Genomic DNA, 27,373 nt, shown 5'->3' with positions numbered 1-27,373 from the left:
TATGTATTGCCTCGGCCTGGCTAGACAGATCCCCACCCACAATGCAGCAATGGATGGCTAGGATGTTGTATATTCACAATTTGGAAAAAGCAATTTATGCTAGAAAGGGGAAAAAGGTTAGAGCATTAGGTTTAAGTATATGGAACCTGATTATAGAATGGAAGAACAGGCGCGGGTCATCTCCGACTTCTGCAGGCTAGGTCTGTAGGATTTATAGATTGTTATGCATACGGAGCCCAATTATAGAATGGAAGAACAGGCGCTGGTCCTCTCCGAATCCTACAGGTTAGGTCAGTAGGATTTAATGGTTGTTTTTGCAGTACATAATAACTGTATGTACAAATATGTCTAATATTTGCATTTGTGTCAAAATTGTCCTGTGCGGTGCGGGGTGGGGGGGGAGGGGGTAAAATATTGTATAAAAAAACTTCTTGAATAAAAATTTTAAAAAAAAAGAAAAAAGAAAAGGAGAGACTAGCTATTAAGTGGACTATAGATACCCTGCGGTATTATTTGGAGGGCAGAAAATTCACTCTATATACTGACCATGCCCCTCTTGAATGGCTTGCCAGAAACAAGGGTCACAACAAAAGAGTTCTCAGATGCTTTCTTTCCCTACAACAATACCGATTCAGAACCCAACACCGAAAGGGAAGCGAACAAGGAAATGTGGACTACTTATCCAGATTTCCCCAAGATCCAACCCCTAGTAGAAGGACAGCTAGGGAAAGGGGATGTGAGGAGGGGCTTACCGGTATAGAGCCTTGGGCTGATTCCCCTCTACAGACACCGGTACCACTTTCCCGACGCTCTTTCCAGGATCCCACACGAGCGCGAAATTATGCCGTTGTCCCGTGTTTCCACAGACCGATGCAGACGAGAACCCGGAAGGGGGAGGAGAATGCCCCGGAAGCTCTTTGCATGCTCCAATGAAAAGCGAGGCAGGAGAAGAAGGAAGTGAAACCGGGGGAGTGATACCAGGAAGAAGGACGTCGGAAGAGCAACGCAGAGAAGACGGACCCTGTAACTGTGCACCCGAAGACCCCAGGAGCGGAGAAGCGGCGGAGACCGAACCGGACGAGCCTTAGTCTGAGGAGTGGTGGAGTCCTCCGGAGGATGCTGTAGAGCGGCCGCAACTCTGGAGAGTTGCGGCAGAGCCGGTGAGTACCAGCATGCCTTGGGAAGGAAGGGGGGAAATGAGGAAGGCCGGTGGGGAATCAGGGCTACCTTAGTGGGTTTCAGCTGTAGTGCGGGTAGCTCACGGTTTCGGGGACCTTGTTGTTGTTTTGGGTCATGTGTAGCTGACTTTAAGCTACAAGCTTAACGCCAAGTTGTTTTTGGGTCATGTGTAGCTGACTTTAAGCTACAAGCGTAACGCCTTGTTGTTTTGGGCCATGTGTAGCTGACACAAGCTTAACGCCGAGCTGTTGGTAGGATCTTCTGTTGATTTAGTGTTTTTTTGAAAGGTTATAGAACAGAGTACCAAATACCAGGTGGAATTGATATGTTAATTGGGCACTTCGACTTTAGCGGCTTCTTTGTACCTGTACAATTATGCCAATCCTCCCATCCCTTCACTTAGTCCTTTCCAGGCACTTCTCTTCATTTGAATTTCACCATATAGCCTGAGCACTAAAGGTGAGGTGACGGGTACATCTTATTTAATAGCCAAGATATAGTGTTCTGACGGCTCTTCTTTCTCCCTCTTATGAGCCTCCGGGGAGAACCCCGTGATTCTGAAGACGAGGAGCCAGGACCATCGGCCAATATCTCACCATCCAGCTCATCATCGGAAGGAGAACCTGAAGAAAACCCTCTTGAAGCCAAAACGTTTGTTACTTCTGGCAATAAAAGTAGAACACTTGGTAAATACATTCAGCCTCCTCACCTGTTTATGAAACCTGCACTCCCACAGTGAGTCTTTGCGTGGTTTATGGTAAACCCTAAGTTGTGAAGTAGTTGAATGGTGGCTGAAGTGTGTTGTACACACTGGTTGTATTACTTGGCTTTTATGAGCCAGTCGTCTAAGTATGGGAAGACGTGACTTTGTTGTCTTCTTAGATGAGCTGCAACTACTGCTAGACATTTGGTGATGACCCTGGGTGCTGTGGTGACTCCGAATGGGAGTACCTTGAACTGGTAATGCTGACCGTCCACTACAAACCTGGGATATTTCTTGTGAGAGATGTAAATGGGAATATGGAAGTAGGCGTCCTTGAGGTCTAGAGTGACAAGGAAGTCTCCTTGTGAGAGCAGAGGAAGGACCTGTTGAAGTGTGACCATGTGAAAATGGTCTGATTGTATGTACAGGTTTAGGGGTCTCAGATCCAAGATGGGTCTGAGAAACATCTTTCTTCGGAATGAGGAAGTAGAGGGAGTAAACCCCTGTGTTTTGCTGATGCAGCGGTACTGGTTCTATTGCATGTTTTTGTGGGAGCGAAATTACCTCTTGCCTTAACAGCTATAAGTATTCTAGAGACATTCGGCGCTGTCTGGGTGGTATGTGAGTTCTAGACAATAGCCTGATTGAATGATTTGTCTTACCCAATTCTCTGTAGTAATGTTGTTCCAGACAGGTAGGAATTGCGTTAATCTTCCCCCGACTGGAGTAGAATGGTTCAGGTGGAGTGGAGGGAAGTCATTGTGTAGGGTTGGAGGTGGAACGAGTATTGTTGGTTTAACCTTGACCCATGCTAATATTACATCTGTAGCCTCCTCTTTTATAACCTCTGGTAAATTAGGTTTGGGTGGAAGTTTTGTAAGATGTGGAGGGGTTGTCAGAGGAATAACCTCTGGAGGTGCCTTTGTAAGAGGAGCGACGAAAAGAGCGCCTGGGAGCTTGCGATTGCAAAGCTCCCATTGATTTAGCTGTGTCTGTATCTTTTTTCATCTTTTCTAGAGCTGAATCAGCAACAGGGCCAAAAAGGTGTTGCTCATCAAATAGTTGATTACATATTGAAGTTTGCACTTCTGGTTTAAAACCTGAAATGCGTAGCCATGCATGCCTACGTAAAAGGACACTTGTGTTAATGGCTCGGGAGGCAGTATCTGCCACGTCTAGTGCGCAACGAAACAAGGTGTTTGTTATGAGTTTACCCTACTGTATAAGGTCATTAGCCTTGGTCTTGTATTTGTCAGGAAGATGTTGCAATAGGGTCTCTAGTTCATCGTAGTGTGCCTTTTCATATCTAGCCAGCAAAGCCTGTGTGTTGGCGATTCGCCATATACTGGCCCCTTGTGACGCTGTGCGTTTACCAGGAGGCGTCTAAGAGTTTTGATTCCTTGTCTGGAGGCAGAGCATCCCCCGACATTTGTGAATTGGCCCTTTTTCTGGCATTGGAGACTACTAAAGAATCCAATGGTATCTGTCCCTTGATGTAAATACGATCTGTAGAGGCAGATTTGTATTTTTTTTCTATTCTGGGGTTAATAACCATAGCCCTAACAGGATCTTTGAACACCTCCTGTGCCTGTTTAGTTACCCCTTTAAACATAGGGAGAACGGAAGTGGATCTTTGTGAAGTATCAAATGTGTCCATTAGGAAATCCTCTGCCACAGGGTCTGTATGTAAATCTACCCAGTGGTATTGTGCAGCTCTATGAACGGGTTGGTTGAAACCCATGGTGTCCTCTGAAGAGGAAGGCCTAGGGGGATATATGTCCTCGTGTGGTACATTAGGGACATCTGGTGTATTATAATCATCCCATGGGTCTGGGGTGTAAGGTAGACTGGAATCCCCTAGTGGTTCATTGCCTGCACCGTCCCCCTCTTCATCAGAGGTGTCATCATCATCCGGTGGTGGAGAAGATGGGGGTGGAGGAGGAGGAGGTGGAGAAGGTATTCTGAGAGGAGATGTTGCAATGTCTCTCTTCTTTGGTGGAGATGGAGTTTTGGAACTAAAAGTAAGTTGCCCTGTCTTTGGGTCTTTTAGAAGAGTTTTTTGCTTTGGATCTGCTTGAAAAAGCTCTTCTGATTGAGGTTGGTCTTTAGGCACCGATATTTTTGGTTCTGAATGCTTACGTGGAACCAGTTCTGAAGTGGCTTTATGCTCTTTTGGCTTGGAAGCGCAAGTTGTTTTAGCCGGTATAGGAGCTTGTGGATCAGATTGCTTTTTTGGTTCAGAGGATTTTTTCGGCTTCGAAGTCTGAGAGGTAGCCCTCTTGGTAAGTGGCTTTTTGTCCGGTTCCAATTACTTTTTGTTCGGTTCAAATGACTTTTTGCTCGGTTCCGATGTTTTCGGAGCTGAGGGGGTCGGTGCCGGCAGCTTTTGGTGTCGAGTGTGTCGACGTGGAGGCAGTGATCGGCACGGAAGAGGACAACATTTTCTTTTTCGGTGCCAAGGTTAGTGTTCCGGCACCGGTGGCAGGCTGATTCGGTCCCGAGTGGCCTGTAGGCTTATTTTTGGACATTTTAGCCGGGCCTGAAGGCGGGGCATGAGAAGTCTTTTGTCGGTGTGCACCTGGGCCCGAAGGTGAAGGTGTTACCAAAGCCTTTTTCAGGGTTGGGGGAAGTAGGTTGGGGTTGACATCGCTACTTATGACCCGTTGCCTTGGAGTGAAGTCCTCCACGTCGGAGTCCTGGGCTTCGGAGGCGATGAGAAGGCCTTCTTTGACTCACTCCTGTTCTGGTACACCGATGCCCTCTTGGAAGATGTCGTCTGGAATGGACATCGACAATCGAGCTATGGTTCTTCGAGCTCGATGATCGCGAATAGTTTTGTTGGAGCGGAAGGAGGCAGAAGCTGGACAGTCTCTGGCCTCGTGCTCCGGCGAAAGGCAGAAGTTGCACACCTCATGAAGATCTGTGTGTGGAAACTTGGATCCACATTGAGGAAACTTTTTAAATGGAGTCCTTTCCATGAGCCAGATATCTTGGCATAGGTAGGCCCGAAGGACTTCGTCGTCGATCAGAATTGAAGTCTTCGGCTTGTAGAGATGTGCATCGACTTAGGATCACGATCGAAGACAATACCAGAGAATAGGGTGAAGGATTGCGTCGAAAGTTGGATCGGTAACGGCACAGAACTGAAGCGCAATGGAATATGCTACTTACCAGTATGCATCTGTTCTTGGCATGTAGGGCTGCTGATATTCACATCTTATGCATAGATCGCCGCCTAGTGTTGCGTCTGGATGATTGCACATTGTTGTCCTGGAAGAGTCTTCGAAGTATCACGAGATAGGTGGCTCCTCCCCTGGACTACAGTGCACATGGGCATCCTCTCCATCCTCAGATTGTTTTTCGCCATTGTGGCAGGGATGGAGTATGATACAGTAAGTAATGCCCATGCTAGAGAGTAATTCTGAATGCTACAGCTGCTACAGGCACCAGGGAGGAGGGAGGGCGATATGAATATCAGCAGCCCTACATGCCAAGAACAGATGCATGCTGGTAAGTAGCATATTCCGTTCGAGGCATGTGGGCTGCTGAATTCACATCTTATGCATAGAATGTATAGCAGTGTCCTCCTAGCGGCGGTTGCCCGTGCCAGCTGCAGCAGTTTGAAAAAGAGTTTTGAGTACAGCCTGTCCTACAGCTGCCTGCTGTTTGGAGTGTACATCTACACAGTAGTGTTTGGTAAAAGTGTGTATGGTAGTCCATGTGGCTGCCTTACATATGTACTCTAGAGGAATGTTTCCCAGGAAAGCCATGGATGCCCCTAACTTGCGTGTGGAAAACGCTCGTGGGGGAACTGTTAATGTGCGTTTAGCTTTTTGATAACAGATTTGTATGCACATAACAATCCATCTGGCTATGCCTGATTTGGAAATGGGGTTGCCTTTGTGCTGTGGTGAAAAGGCAACAAACAGTTGTGTAGTCTTTCTGAAACGTTTTGTCCTATCTATATAGTAAAGGAGAGCTCTTTTGACGTCAAGGGTATGCAGAGCTCGTTCTGCTACGGAATCTGGGTTAGGGAAGAATACCGGCAGTTCAATAGCTTGGTTGATGTGAAACTTGGACACCACCTTTGGCATAAATTTAGGGTTAGTCCGCAGCACTACCCTGTTTGCGTGAATTTGTATGAATGGCTCCTGAATAGTTAGGGCTTGTAGCTCACTAACTCTTCTGAGGGAAGTAATTGCAACTAGGAAAGCAACTTTCCAGGTTAGGAACTGTATCTCACATGAGTGTAGAGGTTCAAAGGGTGGTCCCATTAGCCTGGTAAGGACTACATTGAGGTTCCATACAGGAGAGGGAGGGTGCCTTGGAGGAATGATTCGTTTGAGCCCCTCCAGGAAAGCTTTAATAGCAGGCACTCTAAATAGTGAAAGGTGCTGCCTGTTTTGAAGATAGGCGGCCACTGAAGCTAAATGTATACGAATGGAGCTGTAAGTCAGATTGCATCTGTGTAAATGTAGTAGGTAACAGATGATATTTTGTGTGGATGCATCCAGCGGATTTATGTCATTATTTTTACAATAGATGACAAATCGCTTCCATTTCGCCGCATTGCATGCCCTAGTGGTAGGCCACCTTGCCTCCTTGATAATATTCATACAGTCGGGAGGCAAGTTGAGGTAACCAAACTCTATGACCTCAGGAGCCAGATCGCAAGGTTCAGCTGTTGCGGATCTGGGTGCTGAATGTCGCCATGGCTCTGTGTTAAAAGGCTGGGTGTTAATCACAGCCTTTGATGAGGAACCACGGAAAGGTCGAGTAACATGGTGTACCATGGTTGCCTCGCCCACGTTGGAGCAACTAGGATTAGTGTCATTGAATGTTGTCGCAGTTTGCGTGACACTAGTGGTATGAGCGGGGCTGGTGGAAAAGCGTACGCAAATCTGCCTGATCAGTTCATCCATATCGCATTGCCCTGAGACTGCGGATGTGGAAATCTGGCGGCGAACCTTTGGCATTTTGCGTTTTCCTTTGTGGCGAACAGGTATATCTCTGGGTGACCCCACTGCTGAAAGTATGGGTGCAGCACTGAGGGATGTATCTCCCACTCGTGCATTTGGTGGCTGTGTCTGCTGAGCAGATCCGCCATGTGGTTGTCCTTGCCTGGGAGGTGTTCCGCCATGAGGAAGATGTTTCTCGGAATGGCCCACTTCCACATGCTTTGTGCTAGGTGTGACAACTGTGGAGAGTGTGTCCCTCCCTGCTTTTGTATGTAGTACATGGCAGTCATGTTGTTCGTCCGGATCATCACGACTTTGTTGCACAAATGAACTTTAAACGCCTTCATGGCCATGAAGATTGCCATCAGTTCCAGTAGGTTGATGTGCATCTTCTTCTATTGGGTTGTCCACAGCCCCTGGACTGCGTAATGGAGGACATGCGCTCCCCATCCCAGGAGAGATGCGTCCGTTGTCAGCACTATTTGTGGTACAGGCTCTTGGAACGGTCGTCCCCTGCAAAGGTTTTGTGGATTCCACCAATGCCGAGAGTTGAATGCGCGACCGGTCACCAACACTAGTTCCTTCAATTGTCCCTGAGCCTGGTTCCACTGCAAAGACAAGCACTCTTGGAGGGGACACATGTGTAGTCTCGCGTGAGGGACTATAAAAATGCAGGAGGCCATCATGCCTGTCAACTGCATAAACACCCGTGCTGGGAGGGAGTGTTGTGGCCTGAACTTTTGAATGAGTAACAGAATGCTGTTGATTCTGGCTGAGTTTGGCTGCGCCTTGGCCGCTAGAGTGTCCATTGTGTCACCCAGATACTGCTGGACGTGGGCTGGCTGAAGATGAGATTTTGGGTAGTTTAATGAGAATCCGAGGCTGTGTAGGAGGTGAATGGTGCGGGACATGTGATGGGCACATTGCTGGGCTGACTTTGCTTGGATGAGCCAATCGTCTAGATAGGGGTAGACGTGAACATGGTTTCTCCGTAGGTGTGCAGCCACTGTCGCAAGGCATTTGGTAAACACCCTGGGGGCTGTAGTCACCCCGAAAGGCAGTACCCTGAACTGGTAGTGCTTGTTTTGTATGGTAAACCTGAGATACTTCCTGTGTGCTGGATGTATTGGTATGTGGAAATACGCATCTTTTAAGTCTAGGGTAGCGAGGAAGTCTCCCTGACTGAGTAATAGAAGAACTTGCTGTAAAGTGAGCATGTGAAAATGTTCTGACAAGATGTATTGGTTTAGGGGCCGCAGGTCTAGTATGGGCCTGAGAGACCCGTCCTTTTTGGGGATTAAGAAGTAGAGAGAGTACACCCCCGTACCGTGTTCCTGTATAGGGACGAGTTCTATGGCCCTTTTTTGCAGCATGCTGAGAACTTCTTGCTGCAATAAGTGTATGTGCCCTGCGGACATAGGACGGTGTTTTGGGGGTATGTTGGGCGGAGTGGATGTTAGCTCCAGACAATAACCATACTGAATGAGTTGTCTCACCCACCTGTCTGTGGTAATGCTTTTCCAGACTGGCAGGAACTGCTGTAGTCTGCCCCCGACCGGTGTTATATGGTCTGGGGGCAGCGACAAGGCATCACTGCTTAGTATTGGCAGAGGATCTGGTGTTATTTCCTCGTCCTCTGCCTTTGCTGCTGTTGCCACGGTATCCACCTGTATTTGTTTTAGTGTAGGTGTTTTGCGTGTTCCCTTTGTTGTATTGAGTTTGCTGGGATGCCTGTCCTCTTGAAGCTCCTCTGTTATTGGAGCGACGAAAGGAACCACCTCTGAATTGCTGAGACAGCAAGGCCCCCATAGATTTGGCTGTCTCTGTATCTTTCTTTATTTTTTCTAAGATGGAGTCTACATCAGGGCCAAACAGAAAATCAGGGGTTATAGGCTGATTTAACAAAGTTGTTTGAATCTCTGGTTTGAACCCAGAGATACGCAACCAAGCATGCCTTCTGAGCATGACACTGGTGTTGATGGCTCTGGCTGCAGTGTCAGCTACGTCCAGCGCACATTTAATGGATGAGTTGGATATGAGTTTCCCTTCCTGTATGAGTGTTTCTGCTCCTTCTTTGAATGCATCAGGCAAATGTTGTAGCAGTTGCTCCAATGTGTCATAATGTGCCCTATCGTATCTGGCTAATAGGGCCTGTGTGATGGAAATTCTCCAGATGTTAGCTGCCTGCGCAGCCATCCTTTTCCCAGATGCTTCTAACACTTTCTTTGTCTGGAGGAGGAGCATCACCAGTGGTTTGAGAGTTGGCCCGTTTACGGGCATTGGAGACAACCAAAGAGTCCAAAGGCAACGGTCCCCTAATGTAGGTTGGGTCCACAGGTGCCGGTCTGTATTTTCTTTCAATGCGTGGGTTAACAACCCTTGCCCTGGTGGTCTCTTTAAAAAATGTCCCCTGCATGTTTGAGGACACCTTTTAACATTGGCAATGTTTTTACAGATTTCTCTGAAGTTGAGAAAGTGTCAAACAAAAAATCCTCCTCAATAGGGTCAGCATGATTATGTGCTGCCCTCTCTATTAGTGCGTTAAACGCTGCTGTATCCTCTGTGGGTGAAGTTTTTACAGGAGAAGAAGGAGTTTCAGGGATAGGTTGGGACTCCCCTTGGTCCGCAGTGTCTTTCCATGTTTGAGCCTGGTCATCTGGATCATTGTCCGCAGGGTAACCATACTGTTCGTCATAGTTGTACCCTAGCTCCTCAGTAGAGCGTGCAGGTGAGTAGCTAGAAATGTCCTGTTCATGGTACTGCACACTTTCAAAAAGGGCAGGCGATGTGGAAGAGTCTCTTTTCTTTTTTAGTGGAATTTTATAGGATTCCAGTGGAGTTTCCGACCTGATTTTCCTTTGATATATAGTAAGTCTGCCAGTGTCGGCGTCGATATGGAGCTTTGACTGTTCATCATAGGATGGCTCCTGATACATAATGCCTGCTTCTTGAGGATGGCTCCTTTTCCCAAGTGTCACAGGTGTGGATTGCTCCAAGCCTTTTGTTGGGTCCGTTCCCTTAGGTCGTGCTGTTGGAGGCAGACCGAACTTTATAGCTGGCTGTGGGCCTGGTGTTGATACAGCATCGATGGACTTTTGTTTGTTGTCGTGCTTTCTACTTTGTGTGGACTTCGGTGCAGGCGTCTGAGGCGTGCACTTTTTAACCGAGTCGATTTGCTCCTTCGAGGCGCTTTTGGTTTTCGGCTCGAGGGCTTTGACCACCTTTTGTTTTTCGACTCGGTGCCTCAGTTCGAGGGCCTTATGAGAGTCAAGTCCTTTGTTTGTGTCGCCGGCCATTGACGCCGACCCTGTCGGCTCGACGTACTTGGCTTTAGTGATGGCATGTAGCGCACCAATCTTTGGATCGGCAGCTTTTGCGGTGGACCTCTTTGGGTCGTCGACACTTTGCCTCGACGTCGATTCCGATGTGCTTGCACTCTTCGATCCGATGGCTGCCTTTAGCAGTTTCGGTTTCGTTTTCTCCCCGGCACCTTTCGGTTTTGCTTTCTGGTGGGCGACCGATGGCTCATGTGTAATATTCTTAGCCGGGCCGAGACGCGGGGCTATAGAAAGGTTTTTCTTTTTTTTTTCTTTTTTGTTGTACTTCTTCAATACGATCAAATTTAATTTTTATAATTTCAATTCCATCTCTATTTCGGTAATTCACAAAATCTACAACATGACCCATTGCTCCATTTACTAAACCTCTTTCCACATGTAAATTACGTCGTAAAATTATACGACAATTTAAAGATACATACAGTCTTTTCCATACCAGCAGTTTTGGATATTGTCTTATCTAAAGAATCCAATTTTGTTTTCAACTTTTCTGACAAAATAATAGTGGCTCCTTCATGTTCTATTTTTTTATTTTTTAAACTTTTTATTGAAAGAAGGAAAAACGAAGTACAAGAATCAGTATACATGGACATGTGTTCACATAGGAGGACACCTAGACACAATATTATACAACAGATCAATAGTACACATTGTGGGGAGGGGGGCAGCGGGGAAACAAATTTAAGGATAACAGAAAGTACACAAGACATGGAATATCGGATCAGGGGGACAGAGGGACTTCGGGGTTGTCCATGAACAGAGACGCACATAGATTTCCACGGTATGCGTTCCATTGGCTCCAGATACTATTCCATTTTCTAGGTTTGCCCCGCGCCACATACACAGTCTTCTCTCTGAACATACACCAGTCCATATTCTCCTTCCACACCGATACCGTGGGCGGGCGCTGGGAACCCCACAACTGCGCTACATCTCTTTTGGCAATCATATTCCCCAGGGTCGCCCACTGCGTCTGGGCCACACCATAATCATTCGGCTCCCACACATTCAACAGGCAGCGCCTGGCTTCGGGCTGTAGCACCACCCCCGTGACTCTACCCATCACTGCATGCACATTATTCCAGAACTGCACCACCTCCGGACACTCCCAAAGTATATGGAGGAAAGTACCAAGCATCCCACAACCACGCTTACATAACCCGTCCGAGGAATAACCCATGCAAATCAAGTGCGGACCAGTGATATGTACACAATGTAAGATCTTGAGCTGAACAAAACGGAGACGGGCAGGGATCGCGACTTCCTTAGGCGAGGATAATGCAGCTTGCCAATCCTCGTCGTTCAGCTCCAAACCATCGCCGGTCCAGATCTCCTTAAGATGCACTAACAGATCCACTCGGGTGTTGATCAACTTCTTATATATCAGGGAAATGGTACTGTCGGGGACGTGGCCGTCAAGGAGCCTATCTTCATGGGGGGAGGACTCGGGGACGACAGTACCAGCAGGGAGAACCGAGCTCAAGGCATGGTGAATCTGTATGTATCGGAAGAATTCCCTGTTGCTCAATTCATATTCTGTCTGTAGTGCCGCAAAGGTCTTGATTTTGCCCTTGACCCAAAGATCGCCCACACAGCTAATACCAATCATATCCCATTTTTCAAACCCTTTCGTTTTACAGAGACATCCCAACCTTTCAGAAGCATACAAGGGGGTCGCACGAGTCAATCGATCTTCCCAACCCACAGACGCATTAGCAGCATGCCACAATCGTACAGCAACCTTGGTAGGTCCAGATAAATCCTTGCCCGCCGCCTTGGAGTAGAGCGCCCTCCTGTAGTCCCCGCCCGGTAGCAAATACTTATCCATCTCGAACGCCGGGTTAGGAGCTGGTGCATATGTCGCATGATTGATCGCACTCAGTTGCGAGGCCCAATAGTAACGCCTAAGATCCGGCAACGCTATACCCCCATCATACATGGGAAGAGTGAGTTTAGCGAGGGAAATACACCAACGTCCATCCCAAATTAACCGTCTCTGCAGGCTCTCAACCTCCCCAAAGTAGCTCGCCGGAATAATATCGAACGTATTCTGAAGCGCGTACAAAAACCTCGGCAGGGCCATCATTTTAAAAAGGGTTGCGCGTCCAAGCGGCGAGAGCGGCAACCTGCGGCAGCGCTCAACGTCAAGTCTCAATCTTTGAAGGAGGGGTAGCAGATTATGTGCGTAGCGAGCCGCAGGGTCTAAAGTTATAAAGACCCCCAGGTACTTGAAGCCCGTCGGAGAGACCCGAATGGGGCATCTGCGAGGCAAGGGAGGGGGACCGCCCGAGAGCACGTATACACAGGATTTAGCCCAGTTGATAACAAGGCCCGAATTTTTCCCAAACGAAGTGAGCACATCGAACAAAACATTAAGAGATTTTCGAGGGGACGTAAGGTATAATAAAATATCATCAGCGTAAAGCGAGACGCGATCCTCAAAGTCCGGGGACAAACGGATCCCCTTAAGCGAGGCTCCCAACGCAACCAGGCACCCAGCGGCTCAAGGGCGAGTGCGAAAAGCAGTGGTGACAACGGGCAGCCCTGTCGCGTGCCCCTCCCGAGAACAAAAGAGGCTGAGACCCGACCATTCACAACCACCTGCGCCAGCCGCTCCGCATACAAAAGTTTCACCCAACCGATGAACCCGGGGCTGAATCCGAAATTCACAAGAGCGGCCCAGAGGTAAGGCCACTCAAGAGTATCGAAGGCCATCGTAGCATCCAAAGAAGCCAAGATGGCCGGTTCATGGAGTGACGCCACCCTCGCGAGAACACCGTGCAGGCGCCGCAGGTTAAGCGCCGTGTTACGATGCGGGATAAAACCGTACTGATCCGGATGGACCAGGTCGCTGATAACATTCGTCAGGCGGTTAGCTAATACCTTAGCCAGAATTTTCGGTTCAGCGTTTAGAAGCGAGATCGGTCTATAAGAAGAACAGCGATCCCGTGGCTTACCTTCCTTGTGGATCACTACAATAGTAGCGAGACGCTTGTCACATGTAAGGGAGCCAGAGTCGCGGGACTCTAGAAACATATCACGAAGATATGGAGCCAGTGTGTCTGGGCACAGTTTATACAGCGCAATGGGCAGACCATTGGGGCCCAAGGTCTTGCCAGAGCGGATCGAACGAATGGCAGTAGCTACCTCATCAGCCGACAGCACCGCGTCCATCAGGTCTCTGTCAGCCGCAGACAGGCAGGGCAAAGTAATATCACGAAGCAACAAATGAGAGTCAGCCTCCGGTCTGTCAGAGACCGGAGCATACACGGTTCGGAAGTGTTCCGCAAAGCATTCAACAATCGCAGCCGGGTCAGTCACGCACACTCCATCAAGGTTCTCAATCACAGGAACTACACGACTCGCCCTTTCTTTCTTGTCCAGCCACGCAATCAATTTACCCGCCTTGTCCCGAACCTCATACAGTCTGCCCTGCTGTTCCCTGCCCATGACCTTCGCAGCATCAGTAACCAGGGCCTTATAATCTAGTTGTTTGAGGCTGAGGGAATGAAGTTTGGCACGGGACACACCGCGCTCCAAGTCACTCTCCAGTGCGGTTATCTCCGCCTCCAGACGAACCACCTCTTCATGCTTACTTTTCTTGGCGGTGGCGATCAAAGATAAGGCCTGCCCACGTATCACAGTCTTAAACGCCTCCCACAACGATACAGAAGATGACACAGATCCCACATTTTCTACAAAATAATGATCAAGGGATTTCACCAATTCGGAACGGGTCTTGGGATAGCGAAGAAACCAGGGGTTTATAGGTGCGACCCGTCCCTCATTACTTATGGTAGTATCCATGTTAAGCCAGACTGGGGAGTGGTCGGATATGCCCCGGGTGAGGTGCCTCACCTCCCCCACGGAGGAGGACAGCGCCGCCGGCAACAGAATATAGTCGAGTCTGGACAGACTGCCATGGGCACCAGAGTGAAAGGTGTATTGCGCCTGATTCGGGTGCAGCAACCTCCAACAGTCCACCAGACCAAGTGTCTCCAGAAACCCACTTAACCAGGATTGCGACTTGGGGAGATCCCTGGGGGGGTGGCGATCTATATCACCGGAGACCACCGAATTGAAGTCTCCGCCTATCACCAAAATGCCCTCAGGGAGCCCCAGTACTACACGCCCAAGATCAGCAAAAGTCGAGGTCTGTAGACCCGGCGGAACATAGACAGTGACAAATGAGACCGTCCTCCCCTCCCATCCACCAGTGAGAGCGGCATAGCGCCCCCCTATCGTCAAGAAGCACAGCATCAATTGCCAAGGGGAGGGAGGACCTGACGAGGATACCCACACCCCTAGAACCAGAGGTGAAGCCAGAATGTGCCACCAGACGATACCCTCGCCGATTCATGGCATGGCACGAGTTCCCAACTAGATGAGTTTCCTGCAACAACACAATATCGGGGGAGAGGCGCCGCAGAAGCTGCAACACCACACCCCGTTTTATCCTATCCCCCAGCCCATTGACATTCCAACACATTAGTTTCAACCCACTGCACCCCTGCGTTAGACTCAAAAGCCACCCCAACTTGCAGTGTGCCTGTCGCCCTATCATTAAACTAGTCTACAAAAAGAAACCCCTGAGGAGGAAAGAGTCCCACTCCCCCCACCACCCCCGGGTACATAGCAATAGGACACAGTAATAGAAGAAATATCGAACCCAGACGAATTATACGTGAATGTTCAGAAATCAGGAAACATAATGTCACTCTTGTTCCGATACGCCACCCTCGGCTCCACCCGGATGCCCGGTTGAGTCAGTCTGTTTGGGGAGGGTATCCAGCCAGTCACTAACTCCATCAGGACGATCAAAAAAGAAAGTCCGGTCTTCATATTCGACACGCAGCCTCGTTTCACTCCCTGAAACCCCATCCTCTGTCCCTGAACAAGCTGCGTGAAGTCCGGGTAGAAACTCACCGTCGTGTTCTTAAATTTGATGGGGCCACTTACTCTCGAGGCCTGTAGGATGGTGTCCCTGTCCCTAAAATTGAAGATCCTGGCGATGATAGGTCTCGGCGTGGCGCCCGACTTTGGCTTCCCGCCCGGCACTCAATGGGCACGCTCCACAGCAAAGAATTTACTCAGGCCTGTGGGGGCCAGGTAATTCAAGACGATGTCCTCCACGAGAAAATCAGTTGCCGAGGCACCAGAGGTTTCAGGGACCCCAACAAGGCGTATGTTGTTGCGCCGGGCCCTATTTTTAAAATCCTCCAAGCGATGGACCATGAGATCGTTGGAGGAGCGCAAGCGTCCAACTTCCATCTGCAGATCAGAGACATCGGTCGTGAGGCTAGAAGTCTTCAGGTCCAGAGACTTGACCCTTTCATTGGTCTTCGACAAGTCAGCTCTGATCAAAGTAACATCAACTGCTACAGTGACTATTTTGAGAGCGAGAGCCTCATATTGCTGACCAATGGCAGTCTGCATGTTGGCAATGGGGCCCATGACGTCCTGCAAGGTCAATTCGGCCAACGTAGTCGGATCATCAGTGGGGCCCTCAAAGGCTCGACTGGCACCACCGGGGGACACCTTGGGTTGGGTATAGCGATCCATGACGTTGGTTTGAATCGGTCCCCTTCGTAGAGGCGTTTTAGTCTTCCGCTTCTCGTTGTCAGGCCTGGTGGTCATGTTAAATGGGGAGCCCCGAGGGGGCCCGCGAGACCTGGTGAAAATGGCCGCTCACCCCCAAACCACTGCAAATGACAAAGGTGGGCTAAAAGGGCAGAAGCAGCAGCTCAGCCAAACACCCAAATCCTCAGAACAGTTGGCGTATAGTCAGGTAGCAAAATTAGGCTGGACCCCGATGGAGGAGCGAGGCAATCACGCAGTCGGAGAAGGCAGTGGCCCAGAAACGAAACCGAAAGTCAACTCAGGGCAACAGGGGAAACCCCTCAGGCCTCTGTTGTTCAATTACTCCCCGGCGTCTCGTGTGCCAGCTCCCGGTGCCGCCGTGGGGCGGGCCTCCAAAACTCCGGTCGGCGTATCTGCGGTTCCCGAAACCCAAATGAAATTCTGAAAACAGCTTAGGTATCAGCTGAGGTTCATCTGCAAGAACCCGTGGTCAAAGTCCGGATATCTTTCAGGATAGATGCGGAGGGCAGCGAGGGACTCGGGAGCCCTGTGCTCACGCGGCCATCCTGGATGCGCGCGTAGCTCCTTCCATGGGGCTATAGAATGTTGAACACGATCTTGGCTAAGGCCTTTCGGCGATGCCTCGGCCGGAGCCTTGGAGAGTGTAAGAGTGTCATGTTTAGGCCCAGTACCCACTGTTGGGCCTGGTTCATCACTCGAGTCGTCGTCGACGGCGCCGATGGGGGACACGTCGTCCCCTTACCTCTTCGATGTTTTCATCATCAGTTACGTGTTCCTCGTCGACCTCATAGTAGTCGGAGCCGTGCTCCTAATCTGGATCCGACGTCTGTTGTGGATCCTCAGTGTCGACGATCTCCTCGTCGTCTTCATCGAAGATATTCACCGGGTCGGGCGCTGGCTTCGACATCATCTGTCGTGCTGCACGTCTGAGCCTAAGCGTCTTCTAGGACCGGAACCGAGCACAAGCGAAGCAGTTGTCCTCGTTGTGGTCGGGGGATAAGCACTTGTTGCACACCGGGTGTACATCGATGTGTGGGTATTTTGCGTTACAAAGGGGGCATCGTTTGAATGGGCTCCCTTCCATCGACGATCGGGCCTTTGGTGTCGAAAAGGCCACACGGCGCTCTTCGACGTCCTGCTTCGAAAGAAACTGGAACAAGAACTCGGCACCGAACGAGAGAAACAATACCGACGACCCCGAAGGCCTTTTGGCCTTGAAGAAAAGTTTCCGAACTGGAGTTAAGAGAAGAACATCCGAACACAATGGCGGAAAAAAACAATCTGAGGATGGAGAGGATGCCCATGCGCACTGTAGTCCAGGGGAGGAGCCACCTATCTCGTGATACTTCGAAGACTCTTCCAGGACAACAATGTGCAATCATCCGGACCCAACACTAGGCGGGGATCTATGCATAAGATGTGAATTCTGCAGCCCACATGCCTCGAACACACATATACGAGCCCGATGACGGGAAAAAAACAATCTGAAGATCGAGCCGATGCCCATGCGCACTATGGTCCAAAGGAGGAGTCACCTATCTCGTGACTTCCAAAGACTTTTTCAGGACAACAACAAAGTGCAAACATCCGGCCAAACACCAGATGGCGATCCAATGACAGTGTGTGATCTGCAGCACATATTCCTCGAAACTATCAGTTTCATATATGGTGTAATGACTCAAAATGTCAAGACAACTTTCTAAGCACTAATAATTCACACCTGTGCATCTAAGGTATGGCTTTTTACTCTATTACCAATCGTATGCTCAACCTATCACTTCTTGTGGTATGGAATGCCCAAGGAAAAACAACAAAATATATTGTATAAGATTGCAGAAGGAATGCTATGTAAGGAGAATTATTAAATAGTGAAAATAATTAAATATATAAATGGACAAAACTGGATTTGTTTTACATGGTAGTTTACACATTTTCAGGGTGCGGCACAAACAAAACACATTGCAAACACATTCATGTCAATAAACTACCTTTATTTTTAATTATTTGAATACAAACCCTTTTATATAATTGCCCAATACACGGCATTTGCCAATTAAAAAAAGTAGAAACTAATATAAAAGAAATGGGCCAACATCTTTCATATATGTGAGATTAATTAACATATAAAAACAAAGGAAACAAAAAATGTGCAATCACAAAAAAACTCTTGACATGGCATAATCAAAGCATGATGCTAAACCAAACATAACATTGCCTAGAGTGATAGTCACCCGGTCTTTGGCAGATCTTTCAAAGACAACATAAAGATCAGAACACATATTTTACTTGACGTAGTAAATGAAATAAGTCTTTAACTGTAAAATAAACAACAGAAATCAGAGGCTTATATGGTGCACCATTTCAGGAAAGTGCTTTATAGATGATGATGATGATAAAGGAATATGCGGAAACGGAAAGCCAGGTTTTTGTTGAGACGAAGAGAAATGTGTCAGAGATAGGCTCAATCAACTGCTTCACATATCAAACAATGGAGAAGAGTATGCATGCATAAAAAAGAATGCACGCTTTACTAAACACTTTAAATAAAAATTAAATAAAAATATTTTGCAGAATGATCTGTGATTATCACGTGACCAAGGGCCATACATCTGAGAAATAGCTTTCATTACCACCTAAGATTTGCCATGATTAATACAGGCATCAGAAGCATAAACTTGTACAATGGTAGAATGATGGGCTGATGAAAATGACTGTTTTGTTAAGCTCACCACAATCAGGAGAGGTACCCTGCAATGAAGGAATTTTATAGAGTGGAGTAACCCAACAACCTATTTTTAAATTTTATAAAATAATACATTTCCTAATCAAATCTATAAATTACATGTATTTTGTATGTTGATCTCTGTGGTCTTGTAAAATTTCTAAAAACAAAAATATTGATGGCAGAGGGCTTTTCTCCCAGTCAATCTCTCTTTTCCTTGCAACTATTTTTATCTTTCCTTTATCACACGTTTATCTCCATTTTAAATTTTCCCAGCCCACAATAAATTCTCAGCATGTTCTCAGTAAGTTAGGGATTCATGTATCAATGTGAAACATGCATAGTTTGTTGCCTTACTTCTGTTTAACATTAATTTAGTTCAATTATGGAATACTGTATGATACTTTAGCTTCGAAATAAGTGATGGCATTTTTATTACTTCTTCATGCTAATGCTTATAGAGCCGTACAAAAACCAACCCTGAGATGGCACAATTGAAAATAATAAAGTTAAAATTATATTTTTTATTTAATGTAGTTAAAATGTTAGTCACCCAGTGGTTACATTTTAAAACTCACAGAAATGAAGAGGCGAGTCCCGTGAATTATGGTATTCATGACTATGTCCAAACTCATTAACTGACAGTTTGGAAATCACTAACATTTGTGCACTGACAGGCCAACATTTAAAGTTTCAAAATGTGCTGCAATTACATTTCTTTATTAGTCTATTACAAAAAATCTGCAAGTCCATCTCCTTCGCACTATGTGGCTGTAGTAAAAGCTTTCCTCATACATGATATATTAATATGTCAGCTTCAGGATAAGATTGAACGTGTATTTTTTTCAGTGAAGTTCACCACAAGCAAAGGTTTCCTGAAAGGGATATATACACCATGGGACAGATTTACAAAGCAGCAACTCAAGCATCTTTTCTCATCTTAACATGTATACTTTTACTCTGTATGTTGAGCTTTTACACAGTTCATATTCTGAATTCCCAAAAGAGTGAAATGATTGGGAACACCATTTTTCTTTCTGTAGAAAATGTTCCACCTCTTTGAGTAATACACAATGTTTTGGTAACAAAAACAGATTGAAGTCGACTTTTAAGGGCTCAGGCACGTAAACAAGGATACAACAAATAAGAAAAAAAGGGAGAACCGATGCAGTTTTAAAAGAAATGTTAAGACTGTAGATGAATTCAATTAAATAGCCAACAATGTAAGATATCATTATGACAAGATCAGTTGCAGTGAAATCTAGAGTGAATGAATGCCTCTTTTGTGCTACTGGCAACATATTTGTTATACATTGTTTCTGAACGGAGGATTTACACTCAAAATATTGCATTTAGTTTTTAGTTCTCTGGATTGTAGATAGTGGCTTATTGACAGTAAAAACAAAGAATCAGTGCAGCATAACATTACAAACACAACAGAAAATAAAAGAGAAATATTTTATTCTAGAAGTCAGTACAAGTAAAATTGTACACAGACATTAAATTCCCTTATTTTCTGTGACAAATCATAACTGAATTTACAACAGACTGGGCTGTCTCAAGAAAATGGTGTGAAATGGAAATATAGATTTGTACAAATGATCCACAATGTGATTCTTACAATAAATCACTCGTCTTGCATTCAACTGTACTGCATTAGCAATTAAATCGGAAATGTGAAGTTCATAAAACGTTTGCAACAACCTGAATGGACATTTTATATTCATCTAGGCAAGATGCAGTTCTCTTGAATTTCTTTGCCTATTGTTGATGAATGTATCCAATGTATAGTACGAACACACCTAAGTGAGCGGCTTGAAGAATGTTATAAAAATAGACATTTCATGCAGAAAACGAGTACAATTTAATATTCTGCAGAACACAACATGCTATGGTAATGTTTGCACATTTTGATCGAAAGCCATGTTACGTATCCTTTCAGAAAGTGTGCGGAATTTACACACTATCAAACTAGAATAGGATTACTCTTGGTTTAGTCCCTATTTGAAGAGCTCCTGAATGCACTCAGAGTACTCTGTGAAACTTGCATGACAAAGAAGAAGCTACCCATTTTGTACTTAATGTTAAGCTATACTTTTTATTTATCTTTAAACCGTATAAGTCAAACATCTGTGCTTTCAATATTACATTTGGCACCCTCATCTTACCGACAGTTCTAACTGCTGGGACACAAGAATCTGCACAAGGGTGATGGAATATTTTGACTTTGCAAAGCGAGACAGTAAACTTTGACATCACTATGCAGTGACATTGGTGGCCTTTAAAAAAACTTGATGCTGGATACAAAATGCATTGAAGGTACACTAGCAAAACAGCATTAAAAACAAAACGGAAGAGACTAAAAGAAGTAGGCTGGCTGAACAAGTTGTTTTTTGGTTCAGATTTGTAAAAGAAATGTAAAGTGCTACTAATCAGTACACCTAAAAAGGGGCAGTGTTCCACTGTAAAACATTTCACACAACCAGACATTTAACAATAAAAGGTTAATTAAATGATGGCAGCATGCTATCAAATATATTCTAAAAAGATTAGCATACATAATCTATAGAAACATAAACAAAAAAGTGTTTTTAATTGACTCCACAAGGTTTCAAAAGCGAAGTGCCATAAGTCCTACAGGTAAATCGATTTCTGAACTATAGCCAATATTTGTCTCCCCAGTCACACTTGTTCCCTCTGTGGTGAAACGGCATCTTCCATCTATAAAGTGCTAAACCATAGTAAGTGCTGTGAACACATGATGTCATAATGAGAGGGCATTATCTGTCCTGGGAACAAATAATCACTTGCTCATTATATATGTACAGGAGGACAAACAGACACTGGGAGATCACTGGGATTCACACTAAGGCAAAATTGGTGTAAGTAAACTCCGACAGTTTGTGTAATCAATAATATTTCCCTGCAATGTGTGAAGCGTCAGTCTAGCACAAACAAAGTCTCATCCTTAAATATAAAGCCAAGAATGGATTCCACAGATGACCTAACCTACACAGTAACATAAGAATGGATTCTCCAGCTGCCCTAACGTACAGTGTCTCAAAATGAGTATGACTATGCTGCACAACACACATGCAAAACAATACCCAACGATCAAATGACAGACAAATGTTACCACCATCAGGAGAAAACCAGAGACACAAAAAAGAACAACTCAATTTGAAAGTCAGTTCTTAACCTTAGCAAATCGAATAACACAAACATTCTGAGGACAAACATTCTAGTGGATGCAACAATTCCCAGAATGTCTCGTTATTGAAATTCCTTACTGATAATGAGTCCATGTGTATTATACAATTTGCACAACTAAGCAAAAGCCATCTCAGCTGAGCAAAGAACATTATAGCTACTTGAAGTCTGTTAAGCTTGCCCTTTTCCACCAAACACACTCAGGCTGCTAAATAACGTATGTACCCTACTGCAGGGCAAATTCACATATTACCCTTGAGGGTAATGAGTGCTACATACATGAGGTCAGTAATAGGAGGAATATGAATCACATGTGTCTTACATCCATGCACTGCAATTAAGATCTAAACCTTTTGCTCACTGCTGGCACAAAGCATTTAACATGAGCAAAGTAGTCTTAGCTCCTACATGATCTGTCCAAGATATCGGTCTACTCTGCATGATGTCAACACATTTGCCATATGTCTACTGTCCATGGTTATAATTTCTAAGGATGATCTATTAACACAGAATTTATGGTCATTGATTATTTCAGTACACCTACTTCATCTAACCTCAGACACATCACTGAAATAAAACTCAGATATGACCAGAAAAGGAAATAACCATGGTGGATGGGATGAAATGGATACTATACTTACCTCAACATCTTCCGACTGCTTGCCAAAGAGCATCATAGGAATGGTCAAGGTGCACCAGCCCAAGACATAGTCTCTCTGGAACACAGCCACAAAAACAGCTGAAATACTTTTTTTTACGTTTGCATGTGTCTGCATTCTAACTTTTTTTAATAAAGTTGTAAAAGCAGGTGGAGCTGTGTGACAGATACTAAGGTTTTGATAACACATACTTAGCTAGGGCTATTCCATAAACAGGGTTGTTTTTTGGCCTTTGTATGAATTAATTCGATTGCACAGATTTATGCAACTGAAAGAAAAGTTCAAATTGGCTCAGTAATATCTTTCTCTATTTAAGTCATTTTCATCACTTAACATTGACATAATATATATTTAAAAATTTTCACTAAATTACAACACAGGATATTGGATTTTAAGACATGCCCTTTTATTACTACTTTACACACTATATAATGAAAGGAGACATACAAAAATGGAGAGTAAAATTAAAACCAGAGTTACCATATGAATAACATGTTTGTATGTGGTAGTTGTAAACGAACACATGAAATACCAGGAAATATTATGCACTTTTGGACCACTGTGCAAACTCAGTAAAGACCAAATGTGAATCGTTTCTCCCGAAAACAGAAAACCAAGGGCTGGGTGATCGAAATGTATAATTTTAAACAGGGGGTCAATGCTAGAAAAATAAGAGTGTGAAATATAAGAACTTTGTCAACAAAGCCCTGTGCTCTGCCATGCTTGATCATTAAGGTAACTAAGATTCACTGCTGCAGCAAATAATATTACGTTTATTACCTGAAACCTACAGCAGCCAAATAAAACAAAGAAAAGGTGAAGTGGTCTTTCTTCCAGAGTTTTGAGTGCATAGGGTTTTAGTGCAATATGCTGCATATAAGATCAAAAATCAATACTCACAAGTCGAGGAAAAATAAGGTGCTAAAGAAGAAAGTGATAATCTACTTGTCACATCTGAATATTTCCGCCTAGTCTGGATCCTGGACCACTTACTCAATGGACAGAAATATATGTCCTATATATATATATAAAAATGTGTCACTAAGAGTATTTAATGTTCTGTGTTTATGAATTTTAACAGAGATCCAACAATGGAGGTTTTTTTTTGCTAAAATAGAAACATTTGAACCATTTCTTTTCGTATAAGATTATGCAGGCTGTTTTTTTGACAGGGAAATTTTATTTAATAATTTTTTGGTTTAAATCTGCTAAGATGTATACCACAATGTGAGGCCCGGGGCAGCCCCAACTTATGACAGCTATCTGACTGATAATGCCAGGTGAAGATGCAGAAGAATAGAATTTGTTTCCTACAACATTCTATACATCAGAATATAAAAATTTGCTTTTCTTGGGATGTCAGGATTAACCGCTCCAAATTGTAAATTGGCTGCATTAAAATGTCTGTTAAAATCAGTTCATGTATAGTTTTGTTCTGTTTCCGGACACTTTTTTGGGTTCATTACAGAAAATAAAATAAAGGACAAATGTGTCTTCTGTTTTTATGTGCCCCTAATTCATTCCATGGAATGACATACAAATTTGTTTCTAAAGGGTCTGGCACAAAAATCAGGCTGGGAAAAAAAAAAAAAACTTCAGTGTATTTTGTACTGAGAAATTCAAACCATCAGATTTCATTTGGAAAGCTTCATAAACACATACGAAATTGCTAAGAAAAGACAAAACCTTCTTAGTCAAAAACACACCTCCAAAATCCATCTATACTTTTCAGAATGAAAACCCACTCCAAATTCAGGCTTTATACATGAAAAAACAAACATATTCTCTGAAATGTTAATAGTATACAATGAGTACACAATCCTATAAAATCAAAACCGTGGGAATATGCACCTGTGTTTTGTGTCTTCCTTTGCACTTTTACTAAAATGGAGCCAGGTGTCAAACCAGGACGTGCGCAATATCAGACTGAAGCTTCAAAAGTGAGCACGTCTCTTAAAACTCTGCTTCTAAACATATTCCAAGAAGAATTGTGCTGGGGCGATCTGCACCTAAATTGAACGTCACAGCTGAATGGAACTCCAAGTCACTTGAATTTTGGTCCGAAGACTGCTCATGACATAGGACATCCCATAAAATGATCTCTTGGCCTTAGTTTGTTCAATCATTCATATAAAAGTCATGTTATGTTAAACTGAAGATAATTTTGCCTTTCTTAGACTTTCAAGCAGCTTTGAGGTATGAAAGCAAACTAAGACCTCTATTACAGAGAGGGCTGCGTGCGCAGTATTGCTCCCAAAGTGCGGTCTAAAGAGCAATGTTACCCTACTTGGGTGAAAAGGCACTCTTGAAAACAAACATTATTATAAGACATCTTGGTAGGCTCAGTGTAAAGCTTTAAGTCCCTCAACTCCAAGGCCATTTTGAATGAATGAGAAGGTCAAAAGGAGAAATAGAGTAATAGCAAATAATAGAAAAGTGCAGTATAGCAGCTTGCTAGTAAGAAAGGAATGGAAGCCTTTTTGTTTTCAAAGGAATGGGGCAAGTGAAAAAGATGCACTAAACTCCTCTCAAAAACAGTCCCTTCACCCTCTTCTTAGTCATCGCTGTCTTCGGCATCGTCGTCCTCGTCCTCCTCCTCTTCTTCAGCAGACTCCTTCAGATCGTCCATGATCAGATCATCTATATCGCGTATGTCCAAGCTGCCCTGGCTGATGCATGTTGCCACAGTAGAACCAGTGCTCTCGTGCGTTGGGCTTGGGTGCAAGACCTTGGGAAGACCGTTCCTGGCTCTACTCCTAGGGTGGATGCAGTGGGTTCCGGGTATATGAGGTTCTTAAGTGTGGAAAAAAAGGACAAAAGAATATAAGCATGAAGCAAAATTGGCCTCTGTAAAGCCAAAACAGCTTATTGCAACACGGGCAACACTGTGTGCTGCCAATCAGAATCAAATAAGGCTACCCTCTAATGCAGAGACTTAAATCTCTATTCTGAGCACAATTGGGATGAATGCTGGTCCTGAAGAGCAGGGATGATACAGACCAAAAGACAAGAGTCCTGAAATGGCCTTTGCACAAATGGAGTCTGCTATATTAGCCAGAAATTAACAGATGGCGGACTTGGAGCTCTTTACATTGACACCAGTCCCAAGCCTCTGCCATTAACCTCTACCCATAAATGATGATGATTCATTCTTGATGCTTTACAGTACACACACACATATATATATATATATATATATATATTTTTTTAGTTTTAATTAGCATTGTCATCTGCATATGTGCGGTAAAATATGCCAATATTTCTATCACTCGCATTGATTTCATATTGGAGCTTATCATATTTCACTCCTTGTTACTTTTAAATTACTAATACTATCGATATGTAAATCGCAGTCTTTATTTTTACTCTACTCAATAGTCTCATATGTTTTTAAGTCTGTATTTTCCCTGCTCTCATTTATTCTGAACCTATTTAATTGTGCTTGCCGTGAAAAAATTCGCAATATGGACCAAATTATGTGTAATGACTAGGCTCATCTACTCTCTTCCAGTTCGAAACCACCCATAGAGGTTTAGCGAGACTAATTCAAACTGTATTTCAAACTTTCAATTTCAGTTTGTTCACTCTTCACTTTATGTTGGCATGCAGGATGTGGGGAATCTCAGGCAACAATTGTGCACAAGCTAATTTACAGACGGAAGACAGGAGGAAGTACAAGAGAGAGACTTTGGAGGGTGGACTGTGTGGGAGTTTTGAGCATAAATAGAAGGCATGAAATTGAGGGCCTGAAAACAGGGGAATCGTTTTTAAGAGTGTTAAGGAAGCCAGAAGGCGACATTTATATTTATTGAACACAGTTGATTGTTTTCCATTCACTGTTGACCACTGTTTGTTAAGGTCACTGGGCTCCACTAATGAAACATGTGCTACCACAAATGAGATGTAGCTCACGTATATCTAGAACTCCAATTTGTAGATTTTTATTTTTGGAGGGATGAACTTAGAAAATGAACTAATGGCTGATTAGCACCTGGCTGAAGAGCCTGCCTCTTGGTGTCATGCAATTATCAATCACAGACAAATGCCTTGCCACAGGGGGCGGTCAGATAATCTTCTTTGCCTTAGGTCCTCTGCATCCTACAGCAAAGCAAAGTGCAAAAGAGCGAGAAGTTGCGACTGACCCGGTCTGTTCTGCAAACCCCATTGGATAGCAGCCTTCATGCCTCATATGAGAGCTGTGCCACAATGAACAATCTACTTATTTTTGGCAAAGTTCATTCTAGGTGACACTTTATTTAACTGGAGATTCTTTACTTTGGATCAAATTCACAAAGGAAAACTTTAAACCTTAGGACTGAAATCTAAACCTAGGCTTCAGGTCTAAAGTTAGACGTCAGGTCTAAACTTACACTTCAGGTCTAAGTTAGGATTCAGGTCCAAGTTTACCTTTGTGAATCGGGCCCTCTGTGAATATCTCCAGATGACTGAACAGATCCTGAAAACTCAAAAGCAGTGCTCTTACACGCTGGTAGGTGGCACCATGCGACTCTGCTTTGATGATGTTCCAGTTTGGAAGCAACTAATGGAGTCACAAATAAGAGGCACTGATGCGTGTTGACGGCAGTTTCTTTAATGAGCTTGTCCATGCCTTTAGATGCGGAGCCCATCTGCAAATTGAAAGAACCAGTGTGCAGATTCCTGAATTGGGATATTTGTAAATGGAAGAGACCATACCACAGAATGAGGAGATGGACGGGCCATGAGAAATCTGCCGTTAGAGTATCCATCACAAAGAGCATCACCAAGGTTAAGTAGCTAGTTCTTCTGATGAATACTTCTAACTGCAGATTCCTCACCTTCTGAATAGATACTAAAGCAGTAACTCCCAACCTGGTGGCTCTGTATAAAGGTTAATACTATAGTCTTGCAGGCATAAATCCCATCTCAACAGACCTGACTGTTGAGGAATTAGTGCTTTGTGAATGTGTGCACTCATGCCCTCGTGGCTTCTTGACAGAGAACCAGAACAGTCTGCAAACATA

The 27,373-nt window shown here is 44.7% G+C and overlaps 1 protein-coding gene across 1 annotated transcript in view; it reads right to left on the bottom strand.

The window, feature by feature from the left end:
• Window positions 1-22,754: 22,754 nt before the first annotated feature.
• The window catches only part of SHFL (shiftless antiviral inhibitor of ribosomal frameshifting), a 282,766-nt gene continuing 278,147 nt past the window's right edge, over window positions 22,755-27,373 (bottom strand). The window contains exon 9 of the mRNA XM_078640058.1: window positions 22,755-25,163. Coding sequence (XP_078496184.1) covers window positions 24,925-25,163 — 239 coding nt within the window. The 3' untranslated portion in view covers window positions 22,755-24,924. The remainder of the gene's footprint in view (window positions 25,164-27,373) is intronic.

Source organism: Lissotriton helveticus, chromosome 1_1, assembly GCF_964261635.1.
Source record: "Lissotriton helveticus chromosome 1_1, aLisHel1.1, whole genome shotgun sequence".
Classification (NCBI taxonomy): domain Eukaryota; kingdom Metazoa; phylum Chordata; class Amphibia; order Caudata; family Salamandridae; genus Lissotriton; species Lissotriton helveticus.
This window is presented reverse-complemented; position numbering and strand designations above follow the sequence as displayed.